General features: G+C 38.5%; 2 protein-coding genes across 2 annotated transcripts; one reads left to right on the forward strand and one right to left on the reverse strand.

Annotated features, from left to right (window-relative positions):
- Positions 1-291: 291 nt before the first annotated feature.
- tdrd5 (tudor domain containing 5) lies at positions 292-23,555 on the reverse strand. The gene is made up of 18 exons (XM_062424828.1): positions 23,399-23,555; positions 17,946-18,182; positions 17,462-17,673; positions 16,772-17,078; positions 16,423-16,529; positions 16,118-16,201; positions 15,900-15,956; positions 15,570-15,732; positions 15,005-15,200; positions 14,645-14,821; positions 13,890-14,099; positions 13,717-13,783; positions 12,978-13,178; positions 12,500-12,634; positions 11,276-11,341; positions 10,651-10,818; positions 10,355-10,520; positions 292-443 (listed from the first exon to the last, which is right to left on the reverse strand). The coding sequence occupies exons 2-18, from the start codon at positions 18,172-18,174 to the stop codon at positions 292-294; spliced, it is 2,697 nt and encodes an 898-aa protein (XP_062280812.1). The 5' UTR covers positions 18,175-18,182; positions 23,399-23,555.
- Positions 21,403-24,891, forward strand: nphs2 (NPHS2 stomatin family member, podocin). Its single transcript, XM_062424829.1, has 7 exons — positions 21,403-21,712; positions 22,030-22,133; positions 22,683-22,755; positions 22,972-23,054; positions 23,298-23,557; positions 24,422-24,500; positions 24,682-24,891. Exons 1-7 carry the CDS (start codon positions 21,403-21,405, stop codon positions 24,889-24,891), a joined length of 1,119 nt encoding a protein of 372 aa, XP_062280813.1.
- Positions 24,892-25,054: the final 163 nt, after the last annotated feature.

Here is a 25,054-nt window from a genome sequence, read left to right on the forward strand (position 1 = left end):
GTAGTACCCACGTGTTTAAATAAAAATAAAAAGACTCCTGTACTATACATTCAAAATAATTTTCCTTAAAGAGGATCCTTGATTTTGAAGAATCAATATCAACATCCAATCAGGTGATACCATTTTTATAGAAATAACCAAATACAGACATAATTTGTAATATCCACTCTTGACCTCATTTACTTTTCACTTTTTTAGGACTCTACAGTTTTCATGTTGTAACCCCCTCCCTGGGGAACCATCCTCAGTGAAAAATCTGAAGATTGTATCTTTATATAATGAATGACTGAGTTAGCGCTCTGCAGCCTTGTAAGACTGCACAGTGCTGGCCTGTTTAGTAACGTTGTCTATATGAATGGCTTTGACCATGTTCATCCCTGATATGTTGTATAGCTGACTGTCTTTTGTTGTACAAATCCTGCCTACTGTACCAATGGGACCGACTGCGGAGTGAGTAGAGAGGGTTTAACTACAGAGATTCACAGTACTTACTTGAGGGCAAACACTCCTTACAGGAATATTCAACTTATATACAGTATTACGTTCTACCTTGCCTAGTATAATTTATAACCTTTTAAAGAATGAAAGATTTTCTGTATTGACTGAAGTGTTTGTTCAAACAGTGAGGAACAGCAAAAGAAGAATGAATAGGGCAAGGAAAGGATGACAATAAGGAAGGAGAGATAAGACAGAGAGAGAAAGAGGGACAAACAATACCCAGTAATGGTGCATATTGTCTCTGTTGTCACTGAGCATGGCATTTTGATGCATTGCACTGCTGGACCAAAGACAATTCTGCGAATGCGGACAGCCTGGCGTTTCTGCATATCGATTATTTGTGGCTGTCATAAATACGGTTTAATGGAACTGTCAGTGTGTGCCATCGCATATTAACTGAGCCTGGGGCTCAGCTGCAGCTGGATGCTGTTGGCAAACAGTGCTGGCCACATCTGCATCCAGGTGGAGAACAGCAGGAAGTACAGCAAGCAGTCAAAGAGACCTGTACTAACTTGAATATGAAGAGCAGCTGTGTAAGCAAGACTGGTATTTTTAAATATATTTGCATCTTTAAATTTCAACAATTAGTCCATATCTTCCATCATGCTGAACACTAGAATAATAAAGCTGCTTTGGAATTTGCTCTAATTTTTGCCTGAGTACAAGCATTTTGATTATTTGATGATCCCTGAGCAGTTGAGAATGACGGCAGGTGGGATTGAAGGTCGGGGTGAGGTATTGTTATTGAATTATAACAGCATCAGTGCCCACAGGTATACATACAGATGCAGCTATACATTATAAGCAACAACTTGAACTACAATATGATGCACTACAATACAAAAGCTCTGCAATAAATAATAAATAATAAAAATAAATTGACTAAATATCAGTCTAATGCAGATGTACATAAAGCTGATGGTGCTGATGGTGACATATATTTTGGAATCACCAAAAAGTAACCAATGGAAGTGATTTTACTCCTTAAAACAAGATCTGTTCTATGTTATTCACTCCACATAGTTTAAACTGGGACACCACATTTTTACATATGAAGTCGTAAGGAGGATAGTTGAGGACAAGGGTGAGGAGATGAGCTCTTCATCCCTCTTCTCTGCCTCCAGCTGTCAGTCCTTCCCTCAGTCCAGTTCTGTCCCTCCAACAAACAGCTCTCCTCCGCCCCCAGGGTCTCTTCAAGGCCTCCATTAATTCACAGAGCCATAAATTCTCACACTCAGACTGGCAGGCAACAGGGCTAGGAGTTTAACGGGAATGTCATAACAGTAGGTGGCAAATGAACATTTTAAAATGTAAGAAATAAATAATATAAATAAGTAATGGCCTCTACAGCCAGTAGTGTCAGTTATTGCCTAGATAAAGTAATCAGAGTGTCAACTCAGCATTGACAGTGCTAGCTAACTAACACATCTGTAATATAAGCTAAAGAAAAGGATCAATGATAGTCACTTCAGCTAAAAAGACATGCTTATTTTTCTGTTGAGAAGTTCTAGATAAAACCATATAATTATATTTCTGTATGCCTTCCGTTAGGTCATTAGGGGTCTTGAGGTCCTGTGTTTTTTCATGTGGGATACATCAATCAGGTAGCGCTTGAAGTCAGTTTGTATAGAAGTCTATAAGAAAATGACCCTACTACTCACTTGATTTATTACCTCAGAAAACTCTTTCTTAATGAGTTTATGGTCTCAGTTGATAGTTTCAAGTCTTCTTCAATACAGCACAATGGTCATTTTGTAAATTATAGTCCCATTTAGAGTAAAATAGACTGATGAGAAGATTGATATCACTCTCAAGTCAGTCCATTGTCAAAGCCAGTTAGTTAAGCTTGGCACACAGACTAGACAAAATGTAATGTGTCAAGGTTGACCAAAAATGATGGCACATACCTAATGATAAAACCGCAAACTGTCGCTTAAACATTTCTGTTTGTGTATAGATTAAACTGGCAAGATACAAGTTGTGCGTTAATGAATTTTAGAGGTATTGGTAGGCAGGTGTTAAACTTATTTTTGAAAAGAGCCTGGTAAGCTGTTTCTCCCTGCTTCCAGCCTTCATGTTAAGCTAGTGTAAGCTAATCGCCTACTGCCTCCAATACTCATGAGAGTGGTCGACATGAAAGTAATATCTATCCTCTCATCTAACGCTCAACAAGAGAGTGAATAACCACATTTCCTCAGCTTTCTTTGAAGCTGGGGGGAGTGTCATTGTTTCTGATATGAGCTTATGAAGCTCCCTCAGACTATTCTTTTGATCAAGAGCTACAACAAATGATCTTGGCTGTTGTCTGTACATCTATTGTCAAAAACGGAGTTACCAACTCTAACCTATATGACTGGCAAAGGTCAGTTCTTTGTTTTATGGTTTAGATATGAAGGAGGATATTAATGAAGCAGATGGGGTCCCAGGCACAGTCTATTAATACAACATTTAAGTTATTACAATAAAAGTGGCTAATGCAAACTTTTCTAAAGTTTTAGAAACTTGTATAAAATGCAGGAAGAAAAAGGCTATACTAATTTATTGTCTATGGAACTACAAAACTACAGCAGTTCTGTAAAAGTGTGGTTGAATGTATAAGCCTGATAATAGGAAAGGAAATTCCTCTTTGAGCCAAATTCTGTGTTCTTGGAATATTCCCCGAAGACTTTGTTGTAACACTGCAACAGATGTTGTTCGTTGACTTTAGACTTTTACAAGCCAGAGGGATAATAGCACTATCACAGAAGAGCAAGGACATACCCTCTGTGGAAATGTGGACAAAGGAACTGGCAGCCTGTGTAGCCTCGGATAAACTGACTTGCATTGTTAAAAGGAAGGACAAGACCTTTGCTTGCTTATGGAGTCCTTACATGAAGTTTTAGGAAACTCATAATTTTGAACTGTTTGGAGACAATGCACTGATGTAATTTGCAGTTATCACTTACTTTAGTTTTTTTTTCAACTTCTTTTAATTTTATTTTCATGAAGGTGGGCTGGGGAGTAAATGTACACATTTTTGCTTTTTCATCATGTTAAAGCTAAATGTGATAAAACTGAACAGATAAATAATTACTCATCTTCATTACGAGTGCTGCTTCTGCTAATGTGTTTTCAGTAGAAGAACCAGAGGCCTGAAGGATTAACAGGAGGATGAAGCTTGGTCCCATTGTCTTCAAATTAATACAGCCTATAAGAATTTTGACACAGATATGAAAATACAAGTGACTCTTTTCAGAAAACATCTTTCAGCGGATGAGTGTGACATAGCACATGCTCATTTACACACAACGTATTCATTCCCATGTGTACAGCTGCTCACAAACAAACCTACAAAAGTACTACACATCCTATTAGTAAGCATGTGGACACACTTACAGCATACACACAAACATCCAGAATCAATCACCATGAAAGGCACACAGAAATACAAAAACACCATTTGAATGTTTTATACACATATGGAGCTGAACTAGAGGTAAGACAATCAAAAGAACAATAGGGGGAGGAAGGCTGGAAAGTTGGAAGGAAAAAGGGAGAGCATATTATACAGCTAATTGTTCCTGTGCATTTTGGCGAGGAAGCTTTCTGAAAAATCCACAACCTAGAAAAATATAAATATAACACTGCAAAAATCCCTCACTGAAAAAGAAGTGAAAGGTATACTGACCATATGAGATACATTTCTTGTTTCTAACCTTTAGATTCCTGTGATTTGGCAACACATGACACTGTACCACCAACACAAAGTGGTCGACTGATCATATTTTCTCAAGGCTGACACTGATACCAATATCTGTAGACATTATAGACATATGTTTCACAAGATCTTTTCGCCCTTTTATCAGTTCTTAAATAAATGTCATCTTGTTGCCATATCTCAGGTGTTAAAACACCCCCTCTGGTGGCCATATTTCAAGTCTTTGTCTTCTATCAGCTGACTGTCTCAGTGCAAGTGAGCAGACAGTTAATTTCTGTCTGACTGAACTGATCATGTCATTACTGATCACTGAGGCGACTGAATGTGTGATTAGACAATGACAGCTTTTCAGCTGACTGACAGCCTCTGCTCAGGTGAAAAGAAATGAGGGAATGAGATCCGCAGGGGACAGAGGGAGAGTCGCTCATGGAAAAAACAACTTAAAGTGTTTTTTGTTTTTTCCTGGAAATAAATGCAAATAGGTGATTGTGGGCACATATGGGGCAAAATGATTTGTGATATTTGTGATATGCTAACAACCTATGTGTATACCACATGTGATTAAATCACCAACATGTCAGAAAAAAACAATACATTTAAATAAATTAATGTAAGTCTGCATATTGCAATTTGTAGAAGATAGAAATGCACAAGAGTTGGTGACATTTGATACAACTTTCTTAATTATGATAAATATAAGTAAGTTAATCAACATTATTACTGATACAATCTGTAAAAGTCTTGGTTTTCAGAACACAAACAGATTTACACACAAGCTTTGAGAAAGCTCTTTATTTCCTATTACTATTACTGCTCTGGCATCAACCCAATGTCCATAAAAGACGAACAGTAAATGTAAAAAAAATCTAAATTATCAATTGTACCCACCATCTACTTAGCTAATGGGCAAACAGAAGCCTGTCAGACAAAAACAATCTTCTTTCGACTTTGTCTATTTTAAGGTCTCGGCTGTGAATCGAAGCCATCAGATCTTCATGCTCCATTCAGCACACAGATGCTCTGCTGCTGTTGGCTGCTAATTCAGCTGCAACCACATTACTGTCCTCCTTAATAAGGTTTACTGTGTGTCTGCCTTACCAAGCCTCACCCTCCTCCTTACACACTCACACACACTCTCTCTCACACACACACACACACACACACACACAAATTAAGTCTGAAACAAGCAACGGCTTGCAGCGCATGAGCCTTTGCAATTTTTTGTTGTTGCGTATTGGTGTTGAAAAATAACAATGGTGTGTGTAATTATGGGCCTGCTTGTTAGAGACTGCCATCATATGTCTGCTTATACATCAGAACAAGTTGAATGTTTGAAGGCCAATGTTCGTCATTTTATACTTAAAAATAAAGTGTGTGTATCTATATACTGTATGCAAATTAGAGATGATTTATCTTTCAAAAGGACATACAGGTGGGGGGTACATATGTGTATGTACAGTACATTGTATGTAAATGTAGGTTATATGTCAATGCACACCTGTGTCATAAGAGCAGGAAGTGCGTTTGTGTGTGTGTGTGTGTGTGTGTGTGTGTGTGTGTGTGTGTGTGTGTGTGTGCGTGTGTGTGTGTGTGTGTGTGCGTGTGTGTGTGTGTGTGTGTGTATACAGGATGTAGGTTAATGCTCTTTGCTGTGTAGCTGTGTTCTTGTATGAAGAGGAGCTATTCTCATTAGGAGCCTTTTAAAAAGCTAATTGGCTGAGCCAGTAAAGGTCAGGGAGCCCAGCAGGATGCAGATTAATGATCCAGCACACAGCACATTCTGTTTTAACCTTTATGCATCCAGACACATTTTGGTTACTGTGCTCCACTTTGGAGTTTTAGCATTTTCACAGGTTTCAGTGGAATATAATTACATTTTTAGCAGAAAATTAAGTGAAGACCCCTCTGACAAAACAGAACCAGACACAGCTTCCAAAACCAGATGGAAAGGGAAAGGACAACAGGAAATTAAGAGACATGTAATCCAACTGAATCTAGTAAACCAGACATGATGCATATTGAACTACAACTAACCCTTTTCTCTTGATGTTGCACAAGCCAGCTTCACATTCTAGCTACTGTGAAATAGTGATGGAAGAAAACACTTTGAAAACTGAACATAAATACCCAGATATTCATAGTCTGTAATTGCACATGACTTTCACCGCAGAGTGGTTTATTATACTATGAAACTTTTTATGATGTTACTTTGTAAGATTTTGCCCAGCGCAAAACACCAACCCACCCAAAAGGCCTTTTTTAATATAGTGAAAGTGTTGTAATGTGTTATAAATTATTTATCTCTAGTCTTACATTTTGGATTTTATGCCTTATTAATAGAGTTAATGTAATTACTGTTACGGTTCTGTAGTGTCCCCTATAAATAGACATCACTCCCACTATAAGTACTGTGTGTAAACTGAGGCAGTGTTGTTGGCATGCTGATTGGTTGAATCATCATTATAATTTCATAACCATGAGAATTACTACATATGCTCTCATTGTTTTGACAGGAGGTGGTTTTGGAATTGCGGAGAGGACTTGAATCTATATTGGGTTGTGTGGGCGACTCTCTTAAATGACACAAACACATTGTAGCTCCATGTCTCCAACTGTCAGCTCTGCTCAGTAACAATGCTTTGACTCAAGGCAACGAACATCATTGAGTTTAGAGAGGGCTTCCTTGTTTTGTTTTATTCATTGTTTCTGCATGCTGATCTTGTCTCTTTAGTCATTCATATTCCCTCTGAGACAAGGCACTGCTGTTCACATGCTGCCTCATTTGAAGAGCCACACGAGTCAAATGTAGAGTAACAGACGAAGAAGTTTTAGTCTGTAGGATGATGCAAATAATAAATTAATTGAGGCTTGGCTGAAGGTCACATTGACTTTGTTTTGATGAAGTAAGGGAGAAGAGCAAAGGGCACTACAGCTGCATAAAAAACTGGACCAACAATATTGAATTAACAGCACTAAATTTCAAGAAGTTGACTTGACCATGTGTAGATTACTGTACTGATCCTGTCACAATCTGGCTCTGAGTTGCTTGGTTTGTCATTCTCAATCATCCCAGCAGATGCCCTCTGACTTTTTCTCTGCCTGCTGAACTGGACTGAGTGGGAGTGGGCCATTGTAAAGGAATTTGAATTTTGCTTTCACACCACAAAGTAGTTGTGAAATGTTACTGACACACTTAGTTAGATGTCAAAGATGCAACAATTTATACACAAGCAGTTCACTCACAATGTTGAATGTATTTACATTCTGGGCATTTCACAGACCTTCTTATCCAGAGACTGACAGGTGATTATTAAATGGCTGGACTCTCTTTAAATCTTCTTTAACATGTTTTGAAAAGGGGAGTTTACGATTTGTATCTGTGGACTTGAATAATTTGCATCTCAAGCCTCTGCATGTTATGTTTAAAGAACTGCATCATCATAAAATCATACATAAAAGAGGTTGCCGGTTATAGTGTACTTGTGTAGTTAGGTTCATTCATGCATGTTCTTCAAAGGGCTTATTGGATATAAAATGATTGTGTTTCGCGGTTTTTCCTCCCATGTCCCCAGCCTGCTTTTCCCTCCACACCTGCCCTGAATCAGCCTCGTTAGCCCTGCCCTGCTCCCTTTGTCTTCCCCAGCCAATCTGCTCCTTTCCTGTTCTCCTGTTCCATCTGCACCTCATCTCCTCGTTAGTTTAGTTTGTATTTCAGTCCTGCGTTTCAGTTCAGTGTTGTTGTATGCACTGCTTTGTTCTGCCCGCACTTTGTCTGTAATAAAGATGAGATTCTTCAAATTCGTTCTGCCTGCAGTCTCCTGCATTTGGGTCCAGTTGCTCTGCTACTCCTAACAGCTACATTATTTATGTATTCATATTCATATTTTTGTTCATTAAACTAGCAGTAATTCTTCTCCTGTTTACTACTTAAAGGAGCAATATAATGTTGATATCCATGTTAGAGAATTAAAAAAAATAAAAGGCTTTGTCCTAATGTAAACCATTGTGCTTTACCATTTGTCTACATATTTATGAGATGCTGGGAAATTGAAGAAAACAGTGAAATGGAATATCTAGCATCAAAGTCCAATAATAAGAATCACATGACACAAGTTGAAATACAAAAAAAAATCTAATATTTACTTCTCAAAACAAGATGACATTAGTCGTGGCTTACACATCATAACAGTTTTTTTTAAATGTTTTAACCCTGTCCAGAACAGCAATATTAACATGTATAAGGAAATTAAACCATTTAACACATCAGACATCTTGATGGCTTCTGAGAAAATGATAAAATGCTACATCCAAACAAAAAAACAGTTCCTTAAAACAAAAAGCATTCACAACGTTCCCAACATTTAAAAAAGAACAGCCATCCATTTCGTATATTTTGTCCGAACCTTTGGAAAAGTGCTACAATGACACTGATATCAAACACATCCTAACATACTATGTAAATAATCCACATTATATTAAAATTACATGAAAATCAACTCCTTATAAAAATGCTTTGGGCCTTTTTGAGCCTTTGATGGCAAAATGATTTCTTAAAGACTGTCAAGACATATTACCATTAATGTCGTTGTTAAGGAATAAATATTCCCTCCCTAATGATTCATTCAGGTGGTTGGGGGTTGATTTAGGGTGGATGTAGGGGTCATGAACTACCTGGTCCCAAAAAGAGGAAACAAGATACCTGAGTTTCGAAGGTGGATCGGAGAAAACGGTACACCTGGAGACCAAAATCAAACATTTTATTAATATCAATATAAACATACTATTCTTCTTAATATTATAACCACCATTATAACCTCCATAAATAATTACAGATTTTACTTTACCTCTATTTATGAGTGTTACTTTCATTCACCACATATAACTCCACTCGCATATAACTCTATAATTCAACACCTTTCTTTCATTCTGGCACCTTGGTTCTCTTTGTTACACGCTAGTCTCTTTGCTATCTTTACAAATAACATTTAAAAAAGCTTCCACATGGAGGCCCTGCCATATTATTACTTTATTAACTACAAGGAATATCGTCAGCTGATTGTCAGATTTTACTATTTTTGCACTCTTTTGCACTTTTTTTAGACACACACTAAAATCATATCTAATCTGTAAACATCTGTAAACAATGCAAACATTCTTGTCTTCATCTTGTTTGTTTTTAACTGTATTTGTCCAGCTGTGCAAAGCACTTTGTCACACTATAGTTCACTAAAAATGATCTGTAGGTAAATCTGCCTTAACCCACTCTGTGTGAGGGGTTTTGCTTTTTTTTCATTAACACTGTGCTAGTGAAAGCATTGTGGAGCAGCAGTGTATCAATATCAGGACAAATGCAATGAAAGCAGCTTGTTGGGTCAAATAGCTCTGGTAACAGGTCTAATTGAATCTGTGTCAGGTTCTCAGTGCAGGTACATCCACCACTGCAGACAGCAGGATGGAAATCAATACGTCCTTTCTGCATCCATGGACACACTCTAATTTCATTGAAGGCCTTTGTGTGTGTGTGTGTGTGTGTGTGTGTGTGTGTGTGTGTGTGTGTGTGTGTGTGTGTGTGTGTGTGTGTGTGTGTGTGTGTGTGTGTGTGTGTGTGTGTGTGTGTGGTAGAAGGAGGGAGAGGCACAGCGAGTGTATTTATGTGCAGGTTAATGAAGGGCATTTTTTATAATTGTATTAGAAAATGAGAGTGTGAGTGAGTGTGTGTGTGTATGTGTGTGTGTGTGTGTGTGTGTGTGTGTGTGTGTACAAGAGAGTACATGAAAACTATTCTTTGTGTATAGATAGACTTTTCTTTACCACAATGTTACAATCCCACCTATTTGGAGGACATGATAACTACTCTTGATGAGTGGGATGGCTTGTACAGAGCAGAAATAAAAACACTTGGTTTCAAGTGAAGTAGCTGACCACTAATTATAGTTCTGCACTAATTATGTATTTGTGTTCATTTGTTCATTTCCCAAAACTGTTTCCCAATAACTCACTTCGCCCTTCACCATAAAAAAAGCAAAGTACCTATTTAAATGAATCTCTTGCAGTCAGACTTTGAATCCTTAAACTAAAAATGTTGTTCACTCAGGTCATGACTTAACCGACATCGTGTACTTCTGTTAAAACTGAATATGTGTCTGTGTGTGTATGTACCAAGAGAATAGTCCTGGATTTGCCCTAGGGCAGGGGTGTGGAGGCTCAGGGTTCTCAGGATTGAAGGTTGCTTGACCAAAAAAGGGGCTGTGACCTTCGCATCTTTGGGTGTTGAACAGAAGGGATTAACCCTGCACTGAGTTGGTGGCATGGTCAAGCTCAACATCTGAAAACAGAGTAAAGCATCTTTAGTGACCAAAATGCATCACCTATTATTATGTTTTGCAGTGCTTTATAAAAAATGTTACATCCAAAGTAACTTTTGCTTCCATAAAACCAAACTGAAGCCGCCTCACTTTAACATCAGCTTTATAGTGAGCTGGGATTCTCTCAGCCTGGATCAAATCTGGAGGGGCAAGATGGTTGGAAGTGGGACTGGTAGGGTTGTTCAAGGCCCAGCCCAATTCACTGCAACTGAGAGTTTGGTCATTCAGCAGAGCGCTGAAGGGGTTGGCGTCCTTATCCTGAAGACACAGCAATAAACAAGACTTTTGTAGCACTTGTTCACACAATTCATTTATATATAGTACCAGTCACTTTGACTGGTACTGTAGATAAACAGCACTCTCTGTAAACATTTATTTTTTCCATTCAAATTGTATTGATAGTAAATTATGTTATTCCAGTGAAAAGTACTGACGCATGAATCAGCAATCCAAACAAACAATGGAGTTATAGTTTGTTTTAAGCAATGCTCCAATTACTTAAATGGTTGTACTGTATACAGTTAAGTTTTACTTGTTAATTGCAATACAATCATATTCAAGTAAACCAAACCCAGATAACTTTAATAAACAATATAACTAAACAAAGTAAACAACATAATGCAGTACCATCCAGAAGCAGAAACAACTTGCAGAATGTCAAATTTAAGTGATTTAATACATAGAATGAAGGCAGTGGTTGTGTGTGCAGCCATACCTGCATGTGTGAGCTGTCCTCATTGTCCTCAATAAACTCCAGAGCCGGCACTTCTTTCTCTTCAACCTGAGACACCAAGAAACGTCCTGTTTCCTTCAGACACATGGTTCACTAACTAATGCAGATTGATTAATCTGTTCATAGAGCTACAAATAATAACCTATAATGGTTCCTGTAGCTGTATATTATTTTTGACATCTGTAATTAATATGTCAAACTGAGTGATTTTAGCTGGAATAAACTGCATTCATGAAAACAATTATATGAAGGTACGTCACCACAAATTATAGTGAAGATGCCTATTTAACTATATTATTGATTTCTGCCCATGTTAACTGTGTGGGACACACTGTAGGGTTTACTGAAGTACTTTATAATGTTGTAATTTATAGGTTGTTTTATTCACTGGGCTTTACAGCCTTATTCAGTTTGTTTCCTTTAATATTTTATTGTTCTGCCACTGTTATTCTGTATCGTATCTGTGCTTGTAAAAGTTTATTTTTATTAGATAATTTTGCTTTAACTTTTTATTACAATACAAACAATAAACAAAAACTGGAGTGTTTTTAATGTCATAGACACCAACGTTGTAAAATTCCCATTTCTTTATGTTCAGTTTAACAACCGTCCACTCATTAACATAAGAAAGAGAATCTTGTAATCCAATATCCATTAAACAGCCCACTGATTGGCTGTCATCTTATTTATTGGCCAACAACAAGCTGTGACCTTCCAGCAGTGTGACTATACATTAAGCAGAGTTGGACTGCAACCCCCTTCTGCAAGAGAATGTGTGTTTCATCTGAGTGTTGAAAATTACTGCGGTGTGTGTGCGTGCGTGCCTTTGTGTGTGTGTGTGTGTGTGTGCGTGTGTGTGTGTATGCCTGTGTGTTGAGGGTGCTTGGTGCCGCAGTGGGCCTGAAGCAGTGACAGTATGGCTAGTAAGATAAGAGCTACAGACATCAGAGAATAAAAGCTTGGTTACAGCAACATTAAAAGATTGGGTGAGGAAGAGGGCGTAAGAGAGGGAGGGTGAGTAGAGACAAAGAGAGTGTACTCATAGATAAGAAACAATTGAGGGATAAAACTGCAAATCCACCACAAACATCCAAGTAACCCGATACTGGCTATACAGCAACCTAAAGATATTTACATAGAACAGCAGCAGCTACTTTGGTGCATGTAGGGCTGTGTTACTGACTGTGTGTGTTGGGACTACAGTACCTCCAATGTGGCTGACATGGACTGTTCATGATTGTCTGCTGGCTTGGGACAGGAAGGGGTCTCTTGTTCTACCTCTGGCAGGTCAACCATCCCCTCCCCCAGGTAGAGACTCACCGGATTGGTCTTAACACACAGCTGAGCAACAAAAGTGTTATGTAGAAGAAAGTGTATAGATCAAGTACAGTATCAAATGTATTTCAATATTATACTTATACCATGGTTCACCAGTGGATTAACTCATGTCTTAGCCTAAAACAAAAGTATTCATTTTATGGCCAACTATTATTACTGAACTCAATTATGCAGTACGTATCTCATGCAATGATTTAGTACTGTGGGTATACTGTTGACCATATTGATGTTAAAGATGTGCTGTTATATATTCCAAATGTCTTAAAACACACCTGCCTGCCAATCAAAAACTGTAACTGATAGTGGCCATGGCACAAATATTCTTATGTTTGTGTGAGTGGCTCACCGCTGCACTGGCCAAGGGGCTGCAGGCTGTCCCGTGACCCCGGCTCAGCAGTAAAGTGTGGATGTAGATGTCGTTATCAGTGTGTGTGTCACACAGGTAGACCTGTAGGGTGTCTCCATTGTAACGATCCAGAGCGCCCACCAGGGTGCGGTCAGAGCACAGCTTCTGGAAAGAAGCCGTGGCCTCGGCAGTCCAGCTGCCCTGCAGGATAGAAACCAAACTATCACTCTTGTTCATCAAACTGGAAGATAACAGCATTGAACTGTGTAACATCTGCAGCTTGAATTTTTTTTATTTATATTTTTTATCTATCTATTCATATTTGCAACAGCCAAAATGTGACTGTGAGTAATAAAATCAAAGCAGAAAACACACTTATATGTAACTTATTTCAATGATAAACCACCAGAACATTATTTTATCAAATCATTTATTGCGCATGGAACATTTAAAATATCATGAATAATCATTTTGAACAATTAAGCTTGTTCTCTTTGGAAGCCTTGATAAACTAATGGCTTCAGAAAAAGTTTGTTAACAGACATAATATATCTGGTAACGATGCCAGATGAATCCATATAGGAACATGTTCAACACTGTCCTACTGTATTAATACAGGACAGAAGCTAGACACCGCTGACACTGTGGTATTAACAAGAAGGTGATGCAGAGCTTTGCAGGAAGGCTCACATTTGACAGCTAACTGTGATAATATAAATACAAATGCAATCAGACTCACAGTGGTAGGTTTAATTCCAGCGAGTGATGACGGGACAGCTTGTGCTGGAAGAATCGAATAACAAGACCTGTAAAGCAGAGAGATGAACTGAAAAAAATGCAGGAAAACACACTGACCAGCAGTGAGGCAGCATTTGCGGTATTTAAAAGCTTAAATGTTTTAGATGCCCTTACTTGAGGAACTTGAGGCTGGCACTCTGCACCACGGTCATATCGCCAAAATCAACGTAGTACACCTTGACCTGTGTGGCACTGATGACCTGGTGGATCACCACCCGGTAGAACCACATTCCTTTGGGTGACACGCAGCAGACCTGACCCCGCCGGACAAATCGCTCAGGGAGGTGGTAGCGCTCTGACACTTCGGGACTGGTGTAACATCGTCTAGAGGAAACAGAGGAGAGGATCAGAGAAAGACGAGGTGAGACAAAGATTGCTCATAGGGACATATCAGGAAGCTCAGTGGACAGTTTATTTGTATATTGTTTTGAAAGCATATTAATGAACTTTTATTATATATATAGTCAGTATAGTTTATGATGTTTCATAATAATATTAATAACAATCTAAACTTCCAACAGATCCAACTTCAAACTTAGTTTAATGCTTTCTTCTGGGCAAATAGAAAAAATATTTGACCTCCTCAGAAGCTTTTCAACATCTTTACTTCACTTAAGACTCACTTAAAATGGTGTCCAGCTGATACATCCAGTTATCTGGCAGTCACACTTACATGACCAACTTGGAAAGCTTATTTTCAGTTACTTAGACAAATTGAAAGTCACATTAGTCACACAGTCATGTCAAGCTTAATCATTAAGTGTATTTTGGATCATATAATGTTTGGGGGACATTTTTTCTTTGTTTAGAGCTATATGATTTCAAATTGAAAGTGGCATGGGGAGGAGCTTTCACCAACATCCCCTCACCTCATCTCAATCATCATGTCCTCCATAACTCGTGCCTCCTCACTCTCACTGAAGCGGATGTAGAAATGTCCAGGTGACTCCACCTGTCCCACCAGGACCTCTACCAGCTCTTGAGCTCTATGGCGAGTTGGCGGTTTAAGATGCTGACTCTGCAGGGCGTCCAGGGGCACAGCAGAGCTGCAGTGCACCTGAATAGCAGGATAAATCTCAGACATCTACAGACAGACACATAAAGAGAAAAGTGAGCGCAACATTTACAGTTATTCCTACTACTGATTCCATACTATACAACATTTTAACACTTGTTAAAAAGTTGTTCTTAGTGTCCAGTATGATGAAATAATGCAACAAAAAAGATACTGACTAACCATTTCTTGGGTTTTGGAATTGTCTCGGGTCTTTAACTCTTCATTCTGGTCAACCACTGAGACATTATCATCATCGTCATCATCATCTCCTTTCAGTTTGCCTTCCCAAGAGGACTGTCCACAGCTAAAGTAGTAGCTCATAAATGGCTTCTTCACACAATCACCAAAACTGACAGTCTCCCTTGAATCTACAAAATAAAGAAAGATCAATGTCCTTATCAGTCAAAAGTTACTATTTACCTAAAAAATATATATTAAGAATGATTTGTCAATAAAATTAAGAACAATGGAAAGCAAGACTTGTGACATTCAGGGTGAAAACTGAGAAACACAAACTGGCAGCCTAGTGTGGTCCTGTTGTTGGCAAAGTAACTGTTGTATACAAAGGGGAAAACCTTTGTTTACCTTCAGTAAGCATATGAAAAGTGCATCTATAATTTCCAAGGAAATACTGTACTCATGTACATTTTTAAAAATATCAAACCTGTATAAAATACCTGCCATTAGCAATTAAGGTGATATTGAGTGGTGTTATTTAATTACATACACATACACACCTGTTTGTGTTCTTTCACTGTCCTGTATGTCCATGACTATCAAGTGGTGGCCATCGTTATCCCCTGCGGGTTTCAGGTGAAAGATGTCACTCATGGCACCAACCAGTTCAGTGACACTGACAAAACCACTCTGTAGCAGCGGCAGGTCCTCGCCACAAAGCCTCTATGAAGTGAAAAATAACACAAGTACGATTCCCACAAGATCACCAAGCAGCTTTTATTATTAACTTTACATGAGTGAGCGAGTGGGTTACTGTGTTTCTTTACTTAGTCAAGTCTGGAAACATTGAATCCATTGCTCACATGCACTGCTTGACTATCATTTCTTACCTTGTACTCTGCAGGCAGATCATGCACTGATAATCCACCACTGGTTTGAGCTACAACCTAGAAATATATAAAGGGTTTCATTACAAGACGTTATATACATCAATATAAATATGACTATTGACTATTTGCTTCCACTCACATCTAAGTAGTGCATTGCTATGAGAGCAAAACATATTTGAGGATTGTAGTCACTTAAACAAACAATTGGGAAGTCTGACCTTTTGTAACTTGTCCTTCAGCTCTTGACTTATGGTGCCAGCAACTCCATTCTCAAGGATTTGCTGGCGAAGCTCCTCCTCCAGCTGATGATTGAAGTACATAAAACAAGGACACAGTACTTTATAATAAATTAATGTCCAATGCTGAACAAGCTTCATGTGACCAAACAAAATAAACAGCCTTTAGATCAGTAGCTGTAACACAAATGTATTATTTTATTTGTTTATATTGTTATTATAGTTATTTGTAACTTGCCAACTAATAAGGTTTTGTCTATGTCTCTTTGTTTTATCTGTGAACAAACCTTCAGGACACGTTTCTGAAAGAGCTCTGGTTCTGAGTCCTGCTTCTTCTCAAATGTTGTCTTCATAGCGGGCCCACTCAGAGGACTCTGCTTTACTGGGACTTCAGCTTGAGTAAAGCACAAAGGTGTTTCAAAAGGTCAGACAATAACCAAAAATAACTACACTAAAAAACATGTGTAACCTGTGCTCACCTCTTTCCTGTGCATAACTCACAGTAAAAATAAATAATATACAGATGTGTGTTGACCTAATAATCCCATTTACATGGCACATTCCAGCAAGATATTTAAAACATGTAAATGCATCATTGTCTGTGTACATGTATAGTCCACCTCTTTAATAAAACACCTGGGGGTTTTGTTGGTGTCGGAGCTTTGGAGTCTGGCCCTTTGGCGACTGACTTGTCAGTTGTGGGTGATGCTGGCTTTATTGCTCCAGTCCTCTGTGGTGAATTGGACAGTCTGAGTATGGGCCTAGGCAGCATGTACTCCCTCAGGGTCAGAACTGAGCCTAGCCTGCTCTGCTGGATACAGACCAAGTCCGCTGCTGCTTCCAGCATCTCTCCAGTGGAGAAGAAGCCATAGCTGTGTACACGCAGCGGGTGGCCAAAGCAGCGAAGGAAGCTGGCGTCCAGCTCCGACAACCTGAGAGGACCCTGGGACAGGACACTGGCTGCATCATTACTCCAAACAAAATTACATTTTACAGTTACAAAGCTACATTTTTAGAAAAATAACAATATTAAAAACATAGACGAAAAGTTAGTCAGGCTTGAGGTTCTCTGATTTAGCATTGTGTGTTTGAATAGCACATTGCAAAACTCCTGTAAACAGTCTAAATGCCATGAAGCTGAAAAAAGTTCATATTTGTCTGATTTCAAGGGGAAGAAGGTTTGGCTCAGATAACTTTTATCAAACCGTTAAAAAAAAAACTCAATTTCACCAACTGACTCAAACAAACATATAGACAATGGTGAGTTTTGTGGTGAGTAATAATTAATGCAACAAAAAACTTTGACAGAGAACCTTTAAGTCATACCTGGGAGAGTAAGAGGCGCATCTGTGCCCTCAGTGTAGCCGGGAGGGCTGGAGGAGCACGGCCTCGTCTGGGAAGGACCACAGAGGTTGAAAAGTGAGAGTAGCGGGGCGAGAAGTAGTTGGCACCTCTCCTACTGCTCTTTTTGTTGAACTTAGACACGCGCTGCCTGGCTACCAGATTCTCAATGTTTCGGGTAGACTCGTCGCTAACAGCTGCAGAGGAGAAGGTGAGAGCATGAAATGTTAAGATTTGTTCAGGTGTTTGAAATATAAATTTATATTTATATATTTATAAGGGTTAGGGTTATATATATATATATATATATATATATATTTATTTATATTATATTATATTTATATAATAACATATAAATTAGGACATCTACATCAAACATTAGTTTTGGTGTTATTTTAAATGCCGAACCGAAATACTATTAAAACACAAAAAACATTCTCAACTGGGGAAAAAAAGACACTTTATATACCTTTTAAGAGTGGACTGCCATCTGATCTGAATTGAAGTGACACCACGTCGGGCATCTCCTTCACCAAATCGAGGATGTTTCTGAAGCCCAGGACTTTCAGGGGCATGGGGTGCCCCAACATGTTCCCATAGTCCCGCCTGAGCTGGTCAGGCTCCAAGCCCATCTTAGATGAAATGAGTAAGGAGCGAATATCCTTCTTCAGCTTAGCCAAAACTTCTTCCTGGTTCATCTTGCCTGCTGATATCTGTCAAACACAGGAACGGGACAAATGGGTCAAAACATCCTGACGAGAGCCTGAACCCAACTACCAGCTGATACTGTGGTATCAATCAATCAATCAAACTTTATTTATATAGCACCTTTCATACAGGCTAGTGTAGTTCAAAGTGACAACATACACAAAAAAGGAATAACAATGATGAGAACAACAACAACCAAATTAAAAGATAAAAATTGAGCCCAATGCACGCAAGAGAAATAAAATATTTAAAAAATATACAAATAAAATAAAATAAAATAATAAATAAATAAATAAAATAAGTAAAACGAGAGAAAAGGTTAAATAAAAGTTAGAGTAAAAAACCTAGGTTAAACTAAATTAAAAAGAAAAATTTAATTAAAGATAAAGTTTAATAAAAGCTTGACTCAAACTGGATTAAAAAGAGATTAAAAGACAAGAAACAGATGAATAAAAGTGATAAGAATATGAAACTTATATAATGATAATAATAAAATGGCATGAAATAAAGTAAAAAAAATTAAAACATCGAAACAAATACAATAAAATATAATTCGAAACAATAATCAATACAAAAATCAAAAGTTATGAATACCAGAGTTTAGGAAAGTAGACAAGTCCACCATGCATAGATGATATTTTTTTAATCTCTGCAATGAACAAGCTACCTACATGTCCCATATTCCTTTAAAATTGTATGACTGGCCAGTAATTAAGTATGTGAATATTAACAAGCTCAACACATAACTCTATGGTAACTTTTGGCCGGCTTAGAAGTTAGATACAGCCCCATTTCCCCTGACCCATGTGGATAAAAAATCAGCCTATTAATGAAGCTTCCCTGATGGGCAGAGCAGGTGCAAGTCTGCAGCTTCAACTTGAACTATCCGCCATCTTTGGCTGGCATTGCACTTCAGATATGTTCAGTAATCTCACTATTAATGACATTATCGTTAAGGCGCTGCTGATACACCTTCTTGAAGTCACATGCCTACCCTAAACACTTAAGAACAGGGGTAAACTAGTTAGCCTAAAAGTAATGGATAGCCTCCCTCCACCTTGCAGATTACAGCATGCATGCACAAAGTTTGATGCAGCTGCAGAAATGATGAGTATTACTTATATTGCAATACAATAAATAATAAAATAACAGTCATGTCATCTTATTAAATGGCTTCCAAAATGTATATATATATGGACATACTTACTATCTTGACTCCAGTATCTTTATCCACGCCTCTGAACTAGCTTTGCCTTAGCTGAGCACGTTGTTGAGATGCAGCAGCAACCTGGACAAAAAACACCAAGCACGTAGTTTAAACAATAACCTAAACATAAAGATATTACTTCAAGATATCTAACGTTACATAAAATAAAATAAAATAAAATAAAATACACTTGCAATGTTACTTTAGCTGAGCGCTCCTCCAGTAGTGTTACCGTGGCAGCAACGTGATGGTGATGAGCTCTGCACTGGTCTGTGACTGGTTTGGCACATTAGCCTGTGTGAGCCTGGCCCAAGAAGTGATAGAGCTGGACAATACTGCAAAAAAGTGTTCATTTAATATTTTAAAGCCTTGAAAAATTGGCCATTTTCCAAAAAAGTTAACTACCCTTTCATAAGAGCCAGGATTTGCACCTAGATCATTACAACCATTAGGCTAAATCAAGTTTTTTCTTTGTAATTCTAGGATTGAAAAAAAAAAATGTTTTAATTATATTTCTCAAGATAATGCACATTTATATGCATGCATGGGCCACTTTATTAGGAACACCTAATTCATTCCAATATGCCTACAACAGCGCTTCCATAAATTCTCAATTTTTTTAAGTTTATACATTTTCACATTGTCAAAAAGGTGATAACTAAGTGATACTACTTTATGTTTATTACTGAGGCTGTACTAAGAGGTTGTGGGCTGCATTATATTGACTGGTATTCCTAACACCCCACCACCACCAATGTATGGTAATGGTAATATTAGAACAACATTCAATATCATACACCCTTATACACCACCATTACCCACTATGACCTCAATAATAAACATAAACTAGAAGTATCACCTTTTTGACAATGTCAACAAAAACTTGATTGAAAATGTATAGCAGATTTGCTATATTGGATTTAATTAGATTCCATAGGTTTACCTAATGAAGTGGCCAGTGTGTGCATGGGCCTATATACCTTTAAGTTTTTGTCATGCATTTATTTTTATGTGCAGATACATCAACTGAAATAAAGACATTAATATGACTGTGTTCAGATTCCAGATCCTTACTTCCAATATTTCACATTGTACTATCATTATTTTCTTCAATGCAAGCTTTGGCCCAAGAACCCTGAATATCAGGGACTTTGGCTGGCCCCAGTTCAGTCAGTGCACCACACCACACACACACACACACACACAAACGCACGCACGCACGCAAGCACGCACGCACGCACTCACACACACACACACACACACACACACACACACACACACACACAAACACAAACACAAACACACACACACACACACACACACACACACACACAAATACTAAGGACAAAGTAAGAACTTTGTGAGCATCACAACAGTCTACTGTTTGAGATGCAAACTGCACAATGCCCAAGGGTTGTTTCCAGCAGCATTGCATGTTATACCCTTCTTTCCTGTCTCTCTGCACTTCCAGCTTCAGGAAAAATGTCAAAGAATAATGTTTAATAAGACTTGGGACTCCCAAAGCAGTTGAGTGGGCCACAAGACTCCTTTTCAGTTTAATTAAAGCTGAATTAGGGAGGACAATGTGTGTCTTTTCTTGTAAAAACACACACAAAAAACTATGTCAGCACTTTGGAAATTAGACAGAGGTTATGTCTGAGTCTGCACATTCCCATGTAAGACACACTGTGACTGAAGGAAGGAACACAATCCAAACAAACAGGAAATTAATGTCATACCAACAAAAGCTCACACGGAGAGAGGGTGTTACAGTAGGTGGCACTCCTACTGGTCTCCTGTACTCCCACGTTCAAACAGTCAGCCTGGTTTACCATCCATGTAGTTTGTCATTGCAGCCCATGGAAGCAGCTGACACCAGTAAAAGACACAAAGGCCAATTCTCCTTCAATTGGGCTTCTTCCCAAACTGACAGCCATCCACCAACCCATCGAGCGGCAACATCTCAACAACCATTCCTCTCATGCTCCTCAGTGCAGAGCCTCAAGCCACTATGGAAAAATCCTCTGATGTCCACCCTAGTCACACTGCGAGATCTACAACGGTGCCAAGGAAGGAGAGAGAGAGAGGAGTCTTGGTGCCTCCAAAGAGACAACATCCAAAGGCTTCTAAGGCAGGTAGACTCCTTGAGGCATCATCAGTGAGGAAGGAGAGGCCAAAGAAGGAGAAGTCAGAGACAAATGGAGTGACTGTGGAGCAGGAGACAGAAGTGAAGGTGAAATCCACTGTGGTGGACATAGACAGTGTGAGAGAGCAGGTAAATGAGGAGAACACAGGGGTTCTGGAAGCAGCAGAGGAGGACGGTGAGTCAAAGCTTATAGAATGCAAAATCAAGAAAGATGTAGGTCTATGACCTAAAGTTTTCTCTTTGTTCAAATTTGTTGAACCAGACATTCTGGAAAACAATTTGTAAATGATCACAAATTAAAAAAATTAAAAAAAAGAAGAAAAAAACATAAATTTTCAGAAACATGATGCAAATCTTGATGTTAAGAGCTCATAACTAAAAAACAGGAATTTGGGGATCTGTGTAAAATTGCAACTAAAATGCTAAATGACTCATACTTTCTGTGTAATGCTGGTTAGAGGTCTAAATTTGAAGTACTGTGGATTTCTGCAGGTCTAAAGCGCAAGAACCTAGGAGTGTTAGAGTGGCTGCTGATGGTCTTCGCCTTGACTCTGATTCTCCTCTTCCTCCCTCTCACCATCTGGTTCTGTTTTAAAGTATGAACTACATCACAGACCAAACAGAAACCAAAATTGTACAATTATCTACTTCACAAAAATGAGTCTTATGCCTTAAATGTAAAATATGTCACAGATTAGGTGAAATACATGCACAGGATACATAGAGAGGTAGAGAACAGGTGACCCAGTCTGACCTCATGACAGGTGGGGAATTTTACATTTATCAACCCTAGCAAAATTTCAGCTGCTCCAACAAACCATTAGCTAAAATTATCATGTGACCAACAGATGAAAATAATGCGTCTAATTAGTTAGATTCATGGGTACAAAAGATCTGTTGACAGAATTGAATCACTAAGGTTTCAGTGGAAATTATTCTTTCTCTTGGAAGTGAAAATAGTGTTTAAGAGTCTCTCCCACTCTCACAAGACATACAATATTTGCAGAAATAGTGAAAATTGGACATTATAATGAGAATCAGTAAATTAGCACTTCAGCTTTATTATTGTTAATTCTAATTCAACATGCATACTGCATTGTCAAATCCAGTTGGACACTGCTGATGGCTGTCATTTTGATTGACAGATAGTGAGGGAGCACGAGAGAGCAGTGATCTTCAGACTGGGTCACTTACTGCGAGGAAGACCCAGAGGACCAGGTTGGTTGCGGTTACTGTAATCTGTCAGACCTATTTGTTAGCAGTAATCTTAAGGGTTTCTCTGGAAACACCAAAACTATGTTGTACATTTTTTAAGTCTGACATCTTGACATGTTCTGTCACATAAGAGTCATACTGTAGTAAGAATGATTTAACACCATCATTTATGTTACCAATGTGTTCTCAGATCAAATCCCCCTCCCCACCTTTCTGCAGGCCTTATTTTCTACCTGCCACTCCTTGATGTGTGCCACAAAGTCGACATCCGACTGAAAATGCTGAATGTTCCTTCTCACACGGTACAGAAAAATAAGCAAACACATACCTGGCACATTCACGTGTAGTTCCATCATTGAAACTGATCCATAATAAATTTACTTTTTACATGCACTTGTAACAGTAATTCTTTCATAATTAACATCCATAAAGAGATACAGAGAGACAGTTTCACTACTGAACTAAATTATGAGATAGTGTTAAGGGTTTAATTGCATTAGACTGCTGGCTGATAACCTTTTTTTTTTATATATATCTGTACTCAGGTGGTGACAAAGGACTTGGTGAGGCCAGAGCTGAGTGTGGTGGTTTATTACCAGATAGAAAATGTGGCTCTGTGCAGCGCAGCATTGTCAAGCCGGACCACAGTGCTACAAACTCTGGTCCAGTCGGTGGTCAGAGATGTTCTCGCCCAACACACTCTCAGCCACATCGTGCTGCACCGGAGACACATCGGTCAGCAGATACAGGCTGCTGTTGACTCTGTGGCTTGCCGCTGGGGCATTAGGGTGGAGAGAGCAGACATGTAAGACTGAAGATAAAAGAAAAGTCCCCTCAGATCCTCTAACAGTTATTTTGCCATCAAGTGTTAGAACTTCTCTCTCTCTCTCTCTTTTTTTTTACTAACCTTGTCTATATCAGTTAGTGCCTACATTTCATTAGAGGTCAAGACAAATAAAGAACAAAACACTCAATACAGTTATCAATACATGGACAAATGTGCCAAGAGTTGAGTAAGCATTCATAAGTAGGCCCAATACAAATGTTGAATGATATTACAACCTCTGGCAGCAATGCACTCTGGTTTACTTACTTTTATTATTATAGGTGTAGAAACTGCCTCTTGCCGCCTCTTCTATGCTGGATCCTGTACATTTTTTTGAACACTTCTGTCAAACAGTAGCTCCAGGAAGAACCTCTTTCAATTTAATTCTGACATTTATTTATTTTAGCTGATGCTTTAAATGACATAAGAAAATCAAGACGACTTTTATCAAAACAACCCAACCCAAATTTGTGCAATACCTTTTTTTTTCTGTCTGCATGGACTGATTTTGCCATGTTAAGAGCAAAGTGGGACCCTCTTTTCTCTGCTCAGACAAGCAAATGGTAAATCTTTAATTAAGTGGCAATAGGTTGAATGACTCCTGTATGGTATCAGTGAATGAAAAAAGCATTTTTAACAGTTCTATCTTGCTGCGATCTAGACCAGCTAATGTTAACAACTATCCAGTGCAGGAGTTGGTGCCACCATAAAAGATAGAAATTCCTCCGAAAATGCACCTTGATCTCAGCTGATCTATCAGTGTGGTGCATGTAGAGATTTGTAGTGTGCTGTGATCTTCCTGCTGACCAGCCTGAGTTGTGCTTGTGTTTGATTTTCTGCCAGAGATGAGCTCGGTTTTCCTGTGGAGTTACAGCAGAGTCTGGCTGCTGAGGCGGAGGCCAAGAGACAACAGCAGGTCAAAGTAAGTAATCATATCAAACTTTAATAATTTTATGGTTAAAATTTAAATCCAGCAATTAAAGCCTCTACTGTTCTTGCTCAATACACGTTTTCCAGTTGCTTTTAAAACCACTTTGTTCCATTTTTTCCAACCTTAAGCATAACCTTGCTCTGGTATTTAGTCTACTTATTCTCTCCCCCAGGTAAAAGCAGCTGAAGGAGAGAGAGCTGCTTGGGAGGGGTTGAGGTCTTCCTTTCGTCTCCTCCATCCTGCCCTAGTTCTTCCATTCCCCCCAGATCTCCTCAACTTGAATCCTGACCTTTCATCTCTCCCACCACCTCCTCCCCCTGTTGTGGAAGAAGAGGGACAGATAGCAGAAAGAGAGAGAGAGACGGACTCGCCCATGATGTGACAGACTTTATTGAGATAAAATGTTGGTTAATATTGATTATTACTAAATAGCATTTAAAGTGAAATTGACCTAATAATTCTGATATTAGAGTTCCATTAAATACTGTAAACTTAAAGCCAAATCATTTTTTACAATATGAGACATGAGTTTATACTAAATGTTT

This window comes from Scomber scombrus, chromosome 8, assembly GCF_963691925.1.
Source record: "Scomber scombrus chromosome 8, fScoSco1.1, whole genome shotgun sequence".
Classification (NCBI taxonomy): Eukaryota; Metazoa; Chordata; class Actinopteri; order Scombriformes; family Scombridae; genus Scomber; species Scomber scombrus.